The sequence below is a fragment of the Chiloscyllium punctatum genome, chromosome 2, assembly GCF_047496795.1.
Source record: "Chiloscyllium punctatum isolate Juve2018m chromosome 2, sChiPun1.3, whole genome shotgun sequence".
In the NCBI taxonomy this organism is placed as follows: Eukaryota; Metazoa; Chordata; class Chondrichthyes; order Orectolobiformes; family Hemiscylliidae; genus Chiloscyllium; species Chiloscyllium punctatum.
In genome coordinates, this window is record NC_092740.1 from 71,547,313 (window position 1) to 71,564,924 (window position 17,612).

General features: G+C 42.5%; 1 protein-coding gene across 5 annotated transcripts in view; it reads left to right on the forward strand.

The window, feature by feature from the left end:
* Positions 1 to 17,612, forward strand: part of apc (APC regulator of WNT signaling pathway) — a 191,408-nt gene that overhangs the window by 137,312 nt on the left and 36,484 nt on the right. For all 5 annotated transcript variants that reach the window (XM_072583698.1, XM_072583716.1, XM_072583726.1 and 2 more), the window contains 3 exons: positions 5,367 to 5,475; positions 14,415 to 14,528; positions 14,968 to 15,051. In XM_072583698.1, coding sequence (XP_072439799.1) covers positions 5,367 to 5,475; positions 14,415 to 14,528; positions 14,968 to 15,051 — 307 coding nt within the window. The remainder of the gene's footprint in view (positions 1 to 5,366; positions 5,476 to 14,414; positions 14,529 to 14,967; positions 15,052 to 17,612) is intronic.

Below are 17,612 nucleotides of genomic sequence, written 5' to 3' on the forward strand. Positions count from 1 at the left end.
GTAGTCAGTTACTCTCTTGGTCTTTGTCTCCCTCTTCTGCCGTGTTGCATATTAACCTGCAGTGAATGATTTCTCTCTCCTATAAATGCCTGTTCAGAGAACCTTTTTTACTACAATAATCAACACCTTATTTAGACAAAGGAATTCAGAGGCTTGAATTTGAACAGTCAAGCATTTACCTCCTTTAATTTGGCGTCCTAATGTGGCATTAATTCTGAAAACTGAATATGGCAAGGATAGACGAGTTGTATTTCCACTTTGAGCAAAATTTCCAACAGCAGTCAGTAACTCTCTTGCCCTTTGTCTCAATCTGCTGCAGTCCCACAAGACTCTGTGCTTCTTACACTTGTAAATTTCAATAAGATCACCCCATGTTCCTCTAAGCTCTACTGAATAAAGACCTAGCCAATTTAACTGTTGTTGATCATTCAACTCATTCATCCTAGGAAACAGCCTCATCAATCTCTTCCAGTACATCTTTTCCAGGGAAATTTGGTGATGGTAACATCATTGAATGTCGGGGGGCAGTGACTATTGCCTCTTACTGAAGATGGTCATTACCGGGTATTTGTATGGTGCAAGTGTCACTTGTCACTTGTCAGTCCAAGCCTGGAAATTATCTAGATTTGGCATTTGAACATGGACTGCTTCAGTATCTGAGGAATTGTGAATAGTGCTGAACATTGTACAATCTTAGGCCAACATCCCCACTTCTGACTTATGATAGAGGGAAGCAGCTGAAGATGGGTGGGCCTGGAACACTACGCCAATGAACTCCTGCAGAGGTGTCCTGGAACTGAGATAGCTGACCTGCAACCACCATAACCATCTTTTTATGTGGCAAATATGAATCCAACCAGCAGAGTGATTGCTTTGATACCCACTGATTTCAGTTTTGCTAGGGCTGCTTAATACTACACTATAGCTATTTTGTTGAACATCAGAGGAACTATATCAAGCAGTGTAAGTTTTGAGAGTTAGTAAAGATAAGACATTTGTCATTCAACATCAAAAGCCTGGATTTGTATCCTACCCTGACCATTTTAAAAAAAAGGTCTGAAGGCTATTCAGAGAAACATTGAGAAAAATTGAGAGATGTTAGAAGGGATGACTTAAAGCTTGATTAGTGTTTATTTATTGAGTGTCTTAAAGGAGGTTTAGGCTTTAAACTCCAGAACTTGGGACTGCAGAAAGTTAAAGGTGGGAAGGAAAAGTGACGAGTGACAATTGTGCATCTGTCCTTGAAATTGGGAACAGTCAAGTTTTGAAAAGGCAAAGCCATGGCTGCTGATTTTTGACAGCAATGACAAAGAGATATATCATGGATGAAAACTGGCTGCTTTTCATAATGGACAAGATATGGAGTTGCAAGTTAATTTTGGATTCAGAGAAAAGGCCAAAGTTGCCTTCATCTTAAAGCTGTGATGCTGGAGGAAATGGGATCAGTTTTGAATGGCGCAGAGACTGAGGACAACCCCAACACTTCTAGAATGATTAGATTAGATTACTGAGTGAGGAAATAGGCCCTTCAGCCCAACAAGTCCACACCGACCCGCCAAAGCGAAACCCACCCATACCCCTACATTTACCCCTTCGCCTAACACTACGGGCAATTTAGCATGGCCAATTCACCTGACCTGCATATCTTTCTGACTGGGGGGGGGGGGGGGGGGGCGAAACCGGAGCACCCGGTGGAAACCCACGCACACACGGGGAGAATGTGCAAACTCCACACAGTAAGTCGCCTGAGGCAGGAATTGAACCCGGGTCTCTGGCGCTGCGAGGCAGCAGTACTAACCACTGTGCACCGTGCTGCCCACTGCCATCATGCCGCCCACACGGTGGAAGAAGTTGTCTGACCTGGATGTAGATGCCAGATATTTTGATGACAGTAATTTTATGTTATGTAGATCCATTAAAATAATAAAACAGGGGCCACTCAGCTTTTGACTTCATTACAGTCTTGTTCAAACATGAGCAAAAGAACTGAATTCCAGTGCTGTGGTGACATTGGCTGCCCTTGACATCAAGGCCACATTTGACCAAGTGAAATCAAGGAACCCTAGCAAAGCTAGCATCTATAGAATCCTGATGTAAACTTATTACTGGTTGGACTCCTACTTGACATGAAGGATGTTTGTGGTTGTTGGGGGTAAGTCATTTCAGTTCCAGACATCTCTGGAGGAGAGACTCAGATCCACGTCCAAAACACAAGTTGTTTTATCAATGACCTTCCCTCCATCAAAAGACCAGAGGTAGGAATGTTCACTTGATTGTGTGCAATCTTTAACACCATTGATGGCGACTCAGATACTAAAGCAATTCTGGGTCATATGTAACAAGACCTGAACAATATACAAGTTTGGGTGACAAGTGACATTTGTGCCATATAAAAGGCAATAACCGTTCCAACAAAAGAGAATTCAACTATCATCCCTTGACATTTTTATCGCACTACTATGGTTGAATCGTGTTATCAGTTTATCTGAACTGGAAGAAACAAAATCCAAGAGCATCACGAGTAATATCAAAGTCTGACACCAAGTCACCTTAACAGATATTAGGCTTGTGATCAAAAGCTTGATCAAAGATGAAGGATTACCTTAAAGGAGGGGAACATGATAGAGAGGCAGAGCAGGGATAAAGTACACAGATACTGGAAAAGTTGAAACAGGTGATGAAGCTAAGTGCCATTAGTATATTTGTGAAACTAGATCAATGTGGGAGAAGTTGGTTAGTGCCATCTTTCTGGCACAAACTGGGTTCAGGGTCCAAGACCACATCTCAATAGGTAAGCGATTGCAGGGCCCCTTGCTGAGATATTTGTATTATCGATAGTCACAGGTGAGATGCCGGAAGACTGGAGGTTGGCTAACACGGTGCCACTGTTTTAAGAAGGGTGGTAAGGACAAGTCAGGGAACTATAGACCAGTGAGCTCAACATCTGTGGTGGGCAAATTGATGGAAGGAATCCTGAAGGACAGGATGTACATGTATTTGGAATGGCAAGGACTGATTAGGGGTAGTCATTGTGGCTTTGTGCGTGGCAATCATGTCTCACGAACCTGATTGAGTATTTTGACAAAGTAACAAGGAGGATTGATGAGGGCAGAGCAATAGGCGTGATCTATATGAACTTCAGTAAGGTGTTTGACAAGGTTCCCCAAGGGAGACTGATTAGCAAGTTTCGATCTCCTGGAATACAGGGACAACTAGCTATTTGGATACAAAACTGGCTCAGAGCATGATGGTGGAGGATTGCTTTTCAGACTGGAGGCCTGTGACTAGTGGAGTGCCACGAAGATCGTGCTGGGTCCACTACATTTTGTCATTTATATAAATTTGAATGTGAGCATAAAAGACATGTAAGTTTACAGATGACACCAAAATTGGAGGTGTAGTGGACAGTGAAGAAGGTTACCTCAGACTACAATGGGACCTTGATCAGATGGGCCATTGAGCTGAGAAATGGCAGATGGAGTTTAATTTAGATAAATGTGAGGTGCTGCATTTTGGGAAAGCAAATCTTAGCAGGACTTAGACACTTAATGGTAAGGTTCTGAGGAGTGTTGCTGAACAAGGAAACCTTGGAGTGCAGGTTCATAGCTCCTTGAAAGTAGAGTCATGGGTAGATACAATAGTGAAGAAGGCATTTGATATGCTTTCCTTTATTGGTCAGAGCATTGAGTACAAGAGTTGGGAGGTCATGTTGTGGCTGCACAGGACTTTGGTTAGGCGTACATTTTGGAATATTGCGTGCAATTCTGGACTCCTTCCTATTGGAAGAATTTTGTGAAACTTGAAAGAGTTCAGAAAAGATAACAAGGATATTGCCCGGGTTGGAGGATTTGAGCTATAAGGAGAGGTTGAATAGGCTGGGGCTGTTTTCTCTGGAGTGTCAGAGGCTAAGGGGTGACCTTTATAGAGGTTTATAAAATCTTGAAGGGCATTGATAGGATAAATTTCCCTGGGGTGGGGGAGTCCAGAACTCCAGGGCATATGTTTTAGGTGAGAGGGGAAAGATATAAAAGAGGCCTAAGGGGCAACTTTTTCCATGCAGAGGGTGGTATATGTATGGAATGAACTGCCAGAGGATGTGGTGGAGCCTCGTACAATTGCAACATTGAAGAGGCATTTGGATATGTATATGAATAGGAAGGGTTTGGAGGGATATGGGCCAGGTGCTGGCAGGTGGGACTAGATTCTTTCAACTCTCATGAAACAAACAAGAAGTAAAAGTATAAATTGGGCTGCTCCAAATTGATGCTGGAAGGCTAGTTCTGGGCGATAAGGAAATAGCTGAAGAACTTAATAAGTACTTTCTGTCAGTCTTCACAGTGGAAGATATGAGTAATATCCCAACAATTAAGGAGAGTCGGGGGCAGAGTTAAGTATGGTAGCCATTACAAAAGAGAAAATGCTAGAAAAGCTAAAAAGTCTAAAATTTGATTAAATCTCCTGGTCCTGATGGGCTACATTCTAGAGTTCTGAGGGATGTGGCTGAGGAAATAGCGGAACTGCTGATTGTGATATTTCAAAAATCACTGGAGTCAGGGAAAGTCCCAGCTGATTGGAAAATTGCTGTTGTAACCCCTTGTTCAAGAAGGGATCAAGACAAAAGATGGCAAATTATAGGCCGATTAGCCTAACCTCGGTTGTAGGTAAAATTCTTGAATTCATCGTCAAGGATGAAATTTCTAAATTATTGGAATTGCAGGGTCGGATTAGAACAAGTCATCGTGGATTTAGTAAGGGGAGGTTGTGCCTGACAAACCTGTTAGAATTCTTTGAAGAGGTAGCATGGCTGAGTTGGACCGAAGGGTCTGTTTCTGCGCTGTACATCTCTATGACTCTATAGGAGACATGATTCCCTTTTAACATTTAAGACTGTTGACCTACAGGTGCATGCTATATTTGTTGGCAAAGCAGTCATCAGGTTTATGTAATGCAGAGAATGGAGAGGATGGTAATTAGGAAAGGGTTGGGCAGACATAGACAGTCTTTGGCACTTTAGAGGGCAGTCATAATTGGCCTGACTTTTGTTTACTTAATAATTAGACTTTGTGTCCATAGCTGGCTCACCTATGAACCCTATGCAGCTAAACTGGCTTCACAAAGAACTGTATAAATATGCCACAACATCTTTAACAATGAAAAAAAATCATTGTGCAATGTGCATTTCATGGAATTGAACTGAAGTCTTTGCAACACAGCTTGACCTTTACATGAATCTAGAAAGACCATGGGAGACTTAATGGAGAACATAAAGATGATTTGCTTCCAAGAACAGACTAATACCTATGTGACTTGTTTACATGTTCTGTATTAAGTGCATTGTAAATGTATGGTTTCTCTTGATTTGCAAGGTCTTTATTACTTGCTGAGATTGAAAAGGAAGAGAAGGAAAAGGATTGGTACTATGCACAACTTCAAAATCTCACCAAGCGGATTGATAATCTCCCCCTCACAGAAAATGTAAGTAGAATTTCTGCTGATTGTTTCCACAGTTATTATATTGAATTATTTTGTTAAATTCCTCTGTTGTTAGCAAAATAATCTTACCTGTAATTTTTCACATTTAATTTTATGTACGCTCATGGGATGTGGACTTCACTGGCAATGGCCCATTTCTTGTTGAACCTAATTATGCTGAAGGTGCTATTCAAATACCTCCTTCAACCACTGCAGTCTGCATAATGAAGCTGTAATTTAGGGAGCTGCATAATGTAGATTGAACAATTGTGGCAGGTAAAATTTTAAGGAAAACCCAAACATGTTTTATCAATACATTTTAATAGGAAGGAAACAGTAACTTTGTGTAGATACGCAAGATTTGGGCAGAGTTCTAAATGATTGCCTTGTCTTTACAAAGGAGACACAGAGATGATGTAGGCCTTATAGTTAAGAAGAGAGATATATTGCAGACAATAAGCATAAAGCATGAAGGAGTAGTGGAGAGAATGACATCCAACATCACTAGGGCCAGATGAATTGTATCCCAAGTTGTTATTTTCACTGTAGGTTATAACAACAAGTGCTGAGGACCATTTTCCAATCCTCATTCGATACAAACATGGTACTTGGTCATTGGATGTCTGCAAATACTGTATCATTGTTTAATAAGAATGTGAGGGATAGGCTGAATAATTGTAGGGCAATCAGTCTAACTTTAATAGTGGGAAAACTATTGAAATCACCACATGGTTATGTTTGACCAAGGCTTTAATGAGATCTGGAACTGAGTGATTCCCATAGAAGATATGAATATTGGTGAGCAGGTTATCGGGAAGTCTGTGTTCTGATTGTTGTGTTGTTGATACTCCATTTCTTTGTTCAAGAATAGACTAATGGGCCTCTACTTGGCCAGATTGAGTTTGTCTTGATAGTGAATTTTGAGAGGATTTGTCTTGATTTTTGAGGTGATATCCAAACTATTTTTTCACTTCCAAATGAATGCCAGTATTGCATGTGCACTGGAATGTCCTAGCTGGAAGAGAGACCCGTTTCTTGAGCACAAGTATTGTTGATGGAGTCTGTAGGCTTTAATGTGTCCAGTGTCTTCATTTCTGGATGTCTCATGGAATTTATTATATTGGTTAAAGACTATCTTCTTTGATGATGAGAACATCATCTATGGATCTTGTACTAGATAACTGTCCTTTCAAACATGCAGTGCATCATCATTGAGCATCCAGATTATGCATGGTGCCTTCTCTTACTTAGTTGTCCACCACAGGACTACAGAGCTTTACATCGATTCATAAGGTGTGGCATTGTGTTGCCTCACCAATTCCAAGCTACTTTCACTTTTGGTATGGAGGCAATTCTCTGGTTAGTGACTTTACCAGTTTCATATCTCATTTTTGTGTATACCTGGTGCTGCTCCTTACATACAGCTAACTCCTCATTGTTCAAGGGTTGATCTCCTTTTAAGGTAAAGGTACTATTAAGGCTATGTGTTACCAGGGAATGACAATTTGTGGTTGAATGTAATGAAGCTTCCCATAGACCCCATGAATGCTCCATTTTAAATTCCTAGATCTGTTCTAAATCTGTTCCATTGATATTGTCGAGCCACATGATGGAAGAAACTGTCTTCATGAAACATTATTCAACTTCATAAAAATTGGCTATTAGAATTGGTAAACGTTATTAGCTTCAACGTTTTTAAACATGGATGATTACAAGAGCAGAAATGTATATAATTCTGATCATTTTAGTTTCTTACAATAACTCTAGATGAAATTTACCAGGCATTAACAGCAAAGAGTGAAAAAAGGTAGCATTGGTGCATGAAGGCTTGGTCAAAGAGAGATTCTGAAGGGATTGTTGCATACAATATATAGGCAGGTTTTACAGACAGCATATTGAGTGAGAGTCTGCAATCACTTGAAGCAATTTTGTTCAAAAAGTAAGGCTTTGGGGTAGTGTTGTAGAACAAAGGGACCTGGGGGTTCAGGTACATAATTCTTCGAAATTTCTGTCAAATACAGAAAGGGCTGACTGTTTGTGTAAAGATTTGTAACTCGGGTGCCAGTTACCATGGTTATGGGTTTATTCGCCGAGCAGACGTTTTGTCTCCTGTCTAGGTGACATCTTCAGTGCTTTGGAGCCTCTTATGAAGCACTGCGGTACAATGCGATACTGGAATTTATTTAGTTGCATTCCCGCTGCTTCCGGGTGCTGATTCCGATTGTTTGTTGTCATGGCCGGTATATTGGGTCTAGGTCTATGTGTTTGTTCCAATCCATGGATAAGTACCTGCCTCCAGGTGTTCTCTGGCTGTCTCTTATCAGCGGATCCAAACACTCCATACATTCATCACAGGAATTCCTAGATAACATCAATAATGTAAACGTTGACAAGGACGAAGCAATGGTCTCATTTGATGTAATGGCACTGTTCATTTTCAATTGACAAAACTCTAGCCAGAGAGACAAATGTCCAGCCTCCTGGACAGGCAGAATAGACAACACGATGGGGATCCTACCAACAAGGACTCCTACTCAAACTACTAGACCTGTGTTTGACGACACACTGCACATTCAAGAACCAAATATATGAACACATTAATGGGACACCTATGGGCTTACCCATCTCCGGGCTCAGAGCAGAAGCAGTGATGCAAAGACTGGAACAAATTGCCTCCCACTAATCTGACCCAAACTCTTATCAGATACATGGATGACACTTTTGTAATTATTAAGAGAACAGAAATAGAGAAAACCCAACGGATTATCAACATCACGCTGACGGGTATCAGATTTACGAGAGAGGAAGAAATCAACAATCATCTCCCATTCCTGGATGAGATCGTAGAAATAACACAATGGTGAATGGCCCATAGAAGTGTACAGAAAAATCACATACACAGACCAGATCCTGAACAGCTTCTGGATTAGTGGTGCTGGAAGAGCACAACAGTTCAGGCAGTATCCAAGGAGCTTCGAAATCGATGTTTCAGGCAAAAGCCTTTCATCATGAAGCTTCATTCCTGGTGAAGGGCTTTTGCCCGAAATGTTGATTTCGAAGCTCCTTGGATGCTGCCTGAACTGGTGTGCTCTTCCAGCACCACTAATCCAGCATCTGGTTTCCAGCATCTGCAGTCATTGTTTTTACCTTTTAGATCTGAACAGCAACCACCCAAACACACACAAGAGAAGCTGCATTAGGACCCTGTTCAAAAGGGCTACAACACACTGCAGCACTCTTGATCTACAAAGAAGATGAACATCTCTACAGAGTCTTCTTCAAGAACGGATATCAATAGACAATAGATAGACAATAGACAATAGGTGCAGGAGTAGGCCATTCTGCCCTTCGAGCCTGCACCACCATTCAATATGATCATGGCTGATCATCCTTAATCAGTATCCTGTTCCTGCCTGATCTCCATAACCCTTGATTCCACAATTCTTGAGAGCTCTATCCAACTCTTTCTTAAATGAATCCAGAGACTGAGCCTCCACTGCCCTCTGGGGCAGAGCATTCCACACAGCCACCATTCTCTGGGTGAAGAAGGTTCTCCTCATCTCTGTCCTAAATGGTCTACCCTGTATTTTTAAGCTGCATCCTCTGGTTCGGCACTCACCTATCAGTGGAAACATGTTTCCTGCCTCCAGAGAGTCCAATCCTTTAATAATTTTATTTGTCTCAATCAGATCCCCTCTCAGTCTTCTAAACTTAAGGGTATGCAAGCCCAGTCACTCCAGTCTTTCAGTGTAAGGTAATCCTGCCATTCCAGGAATTGACCTCGTGAACCTACGCTGCACTCCCTCAATAGCCAGAATGTCTTTCCTCGAATTTGGAGACCAGAACTGCACACACTACTCCAGGTGTGGTCTCACCAGGGCCCTGTACAGCTGCAGAAGAACCTCTTTGCTTCTATACTCAATCCCTCTTGTTATGAAGGCCAGCATGCTATTAGCCTTCTTCACTACCTGCTGTACCTCCATGCTTACCTTCATTGACTGGTGTACAAGAACACCCAGATCTCTCTGTACTGCCCGTTTACCTAAATTGATTCCATTTAGGTAGTAATCTGCCTTCCTGTTCTTGCCACCAAAGTGGATAACCATACATTTATCCACATTAAACTGCATCTGCCCACTCACCTAACTTGTCCAGGTCACCCTGCAATCTCCTAACATCCTCATCACATTTCACCCTGCCACCCAGCTTAGTATCATCAGCAAATTTGCTAATGTTATTACTAATACCATCTTCTATATCATTAACATATATTGTAAAAAGCTGCGGTCCCAGTACTGATCCCTGTGGTACCCCCACTGGTCACTGCCTGCCATTCTGAAATGGAGCCGTTTACCACTACTCTTTGTTTCCTATCAGCCAACCAACTTTCGATCCAAGTTAGTACTTTGCCCCCAATACCATGCGCCCTAATTTTGCTCACTAACCTCCTATGTGGGACTTTATCAAAGGCTTTCTGGAAGTCTAGATACACTACATCTACTGGATCTCCCTCATCCATCTTCAGAGTTACATCCTCAAAAAATTCCAGAAGATTAGTCAAGCATGATTTCCCCTTCATAAATCCATGCTGCCTCTGACCTATCCTGTTACTACTATCCAGATGTGTCGTAATTTCATCCTTTATAGTAGACTCCAGCATCTTTCCCACCACTGAGGTCAGACTAACTGGTCTATAATTTCTTGCTTTCTCTCTCCCACCTTTCTTAAAAAGTGGTATAACATTAGCCACCCTCCAATCTGCAGAAACTGATCCCGAATCTATCGAACTCTGGAAAATAATCGCCAACGCATCCACGGTTTCTAGAGCCACCTCCTTTCGTACCCTGGGATATAGACCATCAGGCCCCGGACACTTATCAACCTTCAGACCTAACATTCTCTCCAACACCAATTCCGGGGAAATATAAATTCCCTTCAGTTCAGGTCCGTCAGCCACTGTTACATCAGGGAGATTGCTTGTGTCATCCCCAGTGAACACAGATCTGAAGTACACAATTCAATTCTTCTGCCATTTCTTTGTTCCCCGTAATATATTCCCCTGTTTCTGTCTTCAAGGGCCCAATTTTAGTCTTAACCATTTTTTTGCCTTTCACATACCTAAAAAAACTTTTACTATCCTCCTTTATGTTATTGGCCAGTTTACCTTCGTACTTCATTTTTCTCTGCGTATTTCCTTCTTAGTAATCCTTGTTCTTTAAAAGCTTCCCAGTCCTCCGTTTTCCCACTTACCTTTGCTATGTTATACTTTTTCTCTTTTAACTTTATATGTTTCTTAACTTCCCTCGTCAGCCACGGCCACTCATGCCTCCTCCTAGAATCTTTCTTCCTTTTTGGAATGAACTGATCCTGCATCTTCTGCATCATACACAGAAATATCCGCCATTGTTCCTCCACTGTCATCCCTGCTAAGGTATTGCACCATTGAACTTTGGCCAGCTCCTCCTCCATAGTTCCCTTTATTCAACAGAAATATTGTCACTTCCGATTGTACCCTCTCCCTCTCAAATTGCAGATTGAAGCTGATTGGATTATGGTCACTACTTCCCAATGGCTCCTTCACATCGAGGTCCCTGACCAATTCTGGTTCATTGCACAATACCAGATCCAGAATTGCCTTCTCCCTGGTTGGCTCCAGCACCAGCTGTTCTAAGAATCCATCTCTGAGGCACTCCAGAAAGTCTTGAGGTCCAATACCATCCTGATTCTCCCAGTCTACCTGCATGTTGAAATCCCCCATAACAACTGTAGTAACATCTTTGCGACAGGCCAGTTTCAGCTCCTGATTTAACTTCCATCCAACATCCAGACTACTGTTTGGGGGCCTGTAGATAACTCCCAAGAGGGTCTTCTTACCCTTAGTATTTCTCAGCTCTATCCATACTGACTCTACATCCCCTGATTCTAGGTCCTCCCGCGCAAGGGACTGAATATCATCCCTTACCAACATGGCCACCCCACCCCCTCTGCCCGTCAGTCTGTCCTTACGATAGCTCGTGTAGCCTTGAATATTCATTTCCCAGGCCCTGTCCACTTGAAGCTACATCTCAGTTATCCCCACAATATCGTATCTGTCAATTTCCAAAAGAGCCTCAAGCTCATCCATCTTATTTCTAATGCTTTGTGCATTCATGTATAGTATTTTTAATTTGTTTCTGCCCTCACCCTTCCCATCAACTCCTATTTCACTCAACCTTACAGCATGATCCCTTTCTGAGTTTTCTGCCTCATTGATACAGTTGTCTTCCTTAACTTCCCTTGTTCTAACTTTCCCTCCAATTTCCTTCTGAAACATCCAGTTTGTCCCCTCCCCCCCGCTACTTAATTTAAACGTAGCTGTGTTGCAGTAGCAAACCTGTCTGCCAGAATGCTGGTCCCTAACCTGTTAAGGTGCAAACCGTCTCTCTTGTAGAATTTATGCTTACCACAAAACATACCCCAGTGATCCAAGAATTTAAATTCTTGTTTCCCACACCAGTTCCCCAGCCAGTTCAAGTCCATTATCTCCCTGTTTCTGGCCTCACCAGCCCAAGGAACTGGAAGCAAACCTTGGACGTCCTGCTTTTCAGCCTTCTTCCTAGTTCTCTGAAGTCCCGCTGTAGTATGTTCCTCCTCTTCTGTGCCGACATGTACCACCATCTCTGGCTCTTCACCTTTGTCCTTAAGGATTACCTGCACTCTGTGATGTCTTTAACCCTGGCACCAGGAAGGCAACGCACCGTCCTTAAGTCCCGTCTGCTGCCACAAAAACCCTGGTCAGTTCCTCTAACTATGGCGTCCCCTATTACCACGGCTCTGTGCAATGTCCGACTCTTCCGCTCTGTCTCCACGCCAACTTTTGATTGACAGACCTGGCCGCCTCACGGACTGGCAGTGTCATCTGTCTCTACTGTTTCCAAAAGATTCAACTTGTTCCTGACAGGTACTTCCCCGGGGTCTCTTGCACCTGTCTCCTCTCTGCCTTCCTCATCGTCTGCTCTCTTCTGGTACGAATGGTGTAATAACCTTGCTGAAGGTCTTGTCCAGAAAGATCTCGTTCTCTCGGATGAGCCTAAGGTCCTCAAGTTCTTTCTTCAGTGCTGCAATGTGCTCTATCAGTAGCTGAACGTGCACACGCTTTCCACACTTATATGAGCCAGACACACCAGAGTCATTGACCTCCCACATCAAGCACGTAGCACACTGAACCAGCTGGGCAGTCATGTCTTCACCCTCTTCAACTGTGGCGTAATCACTTCACTCAACCTCCTTGTCAAAGACTCCTGAGCTAAAGCCTCACTCTTCAATCCACAGGAACTTTCTTGGACCCTCTTTTTGGGGCAAGTCTGTGGACTTTTAATTTAGGTTAGAGGAGGAGGGAGGGAGGGAGGCTCTACTTTGTAGGACCTGGGGTCTAGAACGCACCCACACAAATAACAATCACTTACCTTCCCGACCGGCTTTGCGCTCTGCCTTCACTTCCGCCCAGCTCCCGCTGCTCTCTGATCCCCACAACTTCATCTGCAGATGCCTAATAGTCAAACGACGTGATGTGGACATGCCACAACCCAACACACTAACCGCTCCACCTTATATTAAAAAAAACTTGGAACTGACAGCTAGATTTCTCTGACCACTAGGATTCATGACAGCCCATGAACCAAAAGCCATGCTCAGACAACAGCTCACCACAACAAAAGACCCTATACCCATCATGTGCAAGATAAACGTAATTTAGAAGATCCATGCAAAGACTGCATGAAACAATGGATAAGGACAAACGGGCAGACAACTAGCAATCTGTGTCCACAAACACCAATTAGCCACTAATTGCCATGACCAGCTGTCCCTCATAGCCACTCTCACAGATGACAAGGGCTACAAATTTGACTAGGACAACACAACGATCATAGGACAAGCTAAACACAGGACAACCAGAGAATGTCAAGAGGCATGGCACTCAACCACAGACTCCATCACATTGACCTCGACCCAATATGATAGCCACTCCAACGAACAACCAGAACTAGCAGGAATGGAACCAAATAAATTCCAGACGCGACAGCACCACAACACTTCACATGCTCCAAAGCACTGAAGATATCACTTAGACGGGATGAGATGTCTGCAAATCATCTTCCTGGCTTGGCAAATATACTGACAACCACAGCATATAGATAGGGTGGTTAAAAAGGCGTTTAGCATGCTTGTCTTCAATGCTTAGTCCTTTGAGTATAGGAGTTGGGAAGACATGTTGATGTTGTACAGGACATTGGTGAGGCCTCATCTGAAGTACTCTGTCCAGTTCTGGTCACCCACTTGTGGGAAGTATATTATTAAGCTGGAGCGGGCTCAGAAGAGATTTATCAGAATGTTGCCACATATGAAAGGTTTGAGTTGTAAAGGCTGGACAGACTGGGAGTTATTTTCACTGGAGCATTGGAGACTGAGAGATGACCTTATAGAAGTTTATAAAATCATGAGGCGGGTAGAGATAAGGTAAATGGTAGTTATCTTTTCCCACTGACTGGGCATTTCAAGTCTAGGGGGAGCATTTTTAAGGTGGGGGCAGGGAATTTGAAAAAAGACATGAAAGATAAATCTTTTGCACAGGGTGGTTCGCATGAACTTCCTAAGGAAATGGTGGATGTGGGCACAATTACAACATTTAAAAACCTGTGTAGGAAATGTTTGGAAAGATATGGCCAAGAGCAGGCAGGTAGGGCTAGTTTAGAATTCTGCTCAGCATGAATTGGTGGACTGAAGGGTTGATTTCTATGCTGTATGACTCTGATTCTATAAGTCAGTAAAGTATGACTGAGAGAAGAGAAATGGATGTGTGCAACACCTCAACTTCAAAGGTGAGGTAGGTGAAATCCGATCAATTACCTCCTTGTATTATCATTATAATATATAATTCTACTGATATGGTCATCTTTGAATAGTTTTCTCTGCAGACAGACATGACTAGAAGACAGTTGGAGTATGAAGCACGGCAAATTCGATCTGCCATGGAAGAACAACTGGGAACCTGCCAGGATATGGAGAAGCGAGCTCAGGTAGTATCAAAGCAATTTCAGAGTCTATTGTTGTGTCTTCATATGGAATAACTTAAATGTGAAATGACTTGAGAAAATAACAGTGCTGGAAAATAACAGATTTGAACTTTGCACTAAAGGGATTGAACAGAATAGTTCATTTATTTGTATCATTTAGCCACTGGAATATAATTTTAAATAAAAATCTCAAGATAAATTATCAACCTGTTGGAAAGAAAAGGGAGTTGGTATTGTTGCTTAAAGTTCAAAATATTTTTTGGTAAAATGGTCATAGATTTTAAACTTTGTTGAGAGGAATAAAGTGGCAGTTCTATAAACACGGTAAAGTTTGTTTTTTTCCAATTAGGAATAAAATATGCAAAACAGAAATATTGTAGTCATGCAGTTTTAACTGGCTAGGCAAAGATTATTTTTCTAACTTTAGTTTATCCTGATGCAGATGAGAGTAGTCCGAATTCAGCAAATAGAGAAGGATATGCTTCGTTTGCGACAGCACTTGCAGTCCCAAACAACAGAAACTGAGGTCAGTATGTCTTTTTTATAATTTATTAAGCATTGAAATTATAAATTTATTCTGATTTGAAGGTTCACTTCAAACGTCAAACTTGGAGAAAGTCAGTTTTCCTTCTATGAATGATTATGTCAGAACTGCGTATAGTTATTTGTTGGTTGGGGAATCAGTATGAAACTGCAAGGCTTTAGGATCACTACATTTTTGAAACTTTTTGTTTCAAAATGTCTACTTAATATACTGATTACATTTTTTAATGTAGCTAACATGTTTGAAGGAAATTTATTTCTATTTCAAAGGACTAAACTCAACAGTTTTCTAACCCTGTGTTTGCATCATCTTGAGTTTAACTTGTATTTATTCAAAAGTTTAACAAATACATTTTAGTTTACAGATCTTTTATTTTTAAATGCTAATGAGTTAAGTGTTGTGATTGTTTACCATATCTCCAAAACAAAGTTTACTGTGTTGGAATACTGTCTGACTCCGTCATCAAGTTAATTAGAACTGGAAACCTAACTATAATGGTGGAACGAGGAGCCAGGCTTGCAAAGGGCTGATTTCACGCTGATGTTGGGAGCTGTTTCACAGAGTAATTTGAGGGGACAAAAAGCCGATTCATTGGATTGATCAGAAAATAAGAGGGCTTCAGTATCATTTAAGGTGACCTGTCCTTCTGGAAAGTGCACGTTTAATAGACTTGGGTGAAGACAGGTTTGGATTTACTTTTATAATTCCCACTACTGAACAGTCTGCCAAAACTCACAATCTGAAGTTACACATGAACCATGCCCACTTCTTGAAATACAACCTACAGAAGAAGAGTTGAGAGAAGTTTGGAACTGTATAGAGTTCCTCTAAGCTGAAAAATGTGTTGCTGGAAAAGTGCAGCAGGTCAGGCAGCATCCAAGGAGCAGGAGAATCGACGTTTCGGGTATAAGCCCTTCTTCAGGAATGAGGAGGGTGTGTCCAGCAGGCTAAGATGAAAGGTAGGGAAGAAGGACTTGGGGGAGGGGCGTTGGGAATGTGATAGGTGTAAGGAGGTTAAGGTGAGGGTGATAGGCCAGAGAGGGGGTGGGGGCGGAGAGGTCGGGAAGAAGATTGCAGATCAAGAAGGCGGTGCTGAGTCCGAGGGTTGGGACTGAGATAAGGTGGGGGGAGGGGAAATGAGGAAGCTGGAGAAATCTGCATTCATCCCTTGTGGTTGGAGGGTTCCTAGGCAGAAGATGAGGCGCTCTTCCTCCAGGTGTCATGTTACCATGGTCTGGCGATGGAGGCAGTCAAGGACCTGCATGTCCTTGGCGAAGTGGGAGGGGGATTTGAAGTGTTCAGCCACGGGGCGGTTGCGTTGGTTTGTGCGGGTGTCCCAGAGGTGTTCGCTGAAACGTTCTGCAAGTAGGCGGCCTGTCTCCACAATATAGAGGAGGCCACATCGGGTGCAGCGGATGCAGTAAGTGATGTGTATGGTGGTGCAGGTGAATTTGTGACGGATATGCAAGGATCCCTTGGGGCCTTGGAGGGAAGTGAGGGGGGAGGTGTGGGTACAAGTTTTGCATTTCTTGCGGTTGCAGGGGAAGGTGCCGGGAGTGGAGGTTGGGTTGGTGGGGGTTGTGGACCTGACGAGGGAGTCACGGAGGAAGTGGTCTTTTCGGAATGCTGATAGGGGAGGGGAGGGAAATATATGCTTGGTGGTGGGTCTGTTTAGTGGTGGTGGAAATGACAAAGGATGATACGAAATATACGGAGGTTGGTGGGGTGGTAGGTGAGGACCAGTTGGGTTCTGTCCTGGTGACGATTGGAGGGGCGGGGTTCAAGGGCGGAGGAGCAGGAAGTGGAGGAGATGCGGTGGAGAGCATTGTTAACCACATCTGAGGGGAAATTGCGGTCTTTGAAGGAGGAGGCCATCTGGGTTGTTCGGTTTTGGAATTGGTCCTCCTGGGAGCAGATGCGGCAGAGGCAAAGGAATTGGGAATATGGGATGGCGTTTTTACGGGGGGCAGGGTGAGAGGAAGTGCAATCTAGGTAGCTGTGGGAGTCGGTCATATCATATTTTAGCTGCAGCAGGGAATGAAAATAATTTTTTGACTTTTTATTTCTAATTGATATGGTCAGGTCTTAAGTCCAATCACGTGAGCCTATTTGATGTATTAAAACATGGTAATTAAGGAAAATACTGTGCTTTTTTTTCAGTGAACACTGAAACAGCATTTAAATACTGAAAGGATTCAAATCATGCAATCTCCTCTTGGAATAGCACAGTTTTAAAATTATTTGATAATTATTTTCAACCAATATGTACAGCTGTTTTCATTTATCTTAAGCATTTCCTATTTACAGAAATATAGCCTTTCTCATGTTTTCCACAGGTTTGCAGTTAATGAATGATCCAGCTGTAAAATCACAAGAAACTCTTGGAGTTTCATTGCTGACTGACATCACATACCTGAATAGGTTTATAGTCTTGGTGATCCACCTGTTAAATATTCAATTCATTTTGGCTCCAGCTTTGTTTAAAAAAAAAGTTGCACTTATGTCATATCTTCCAGAACTTCAGGTTGTCCCAAAGTGCTTTA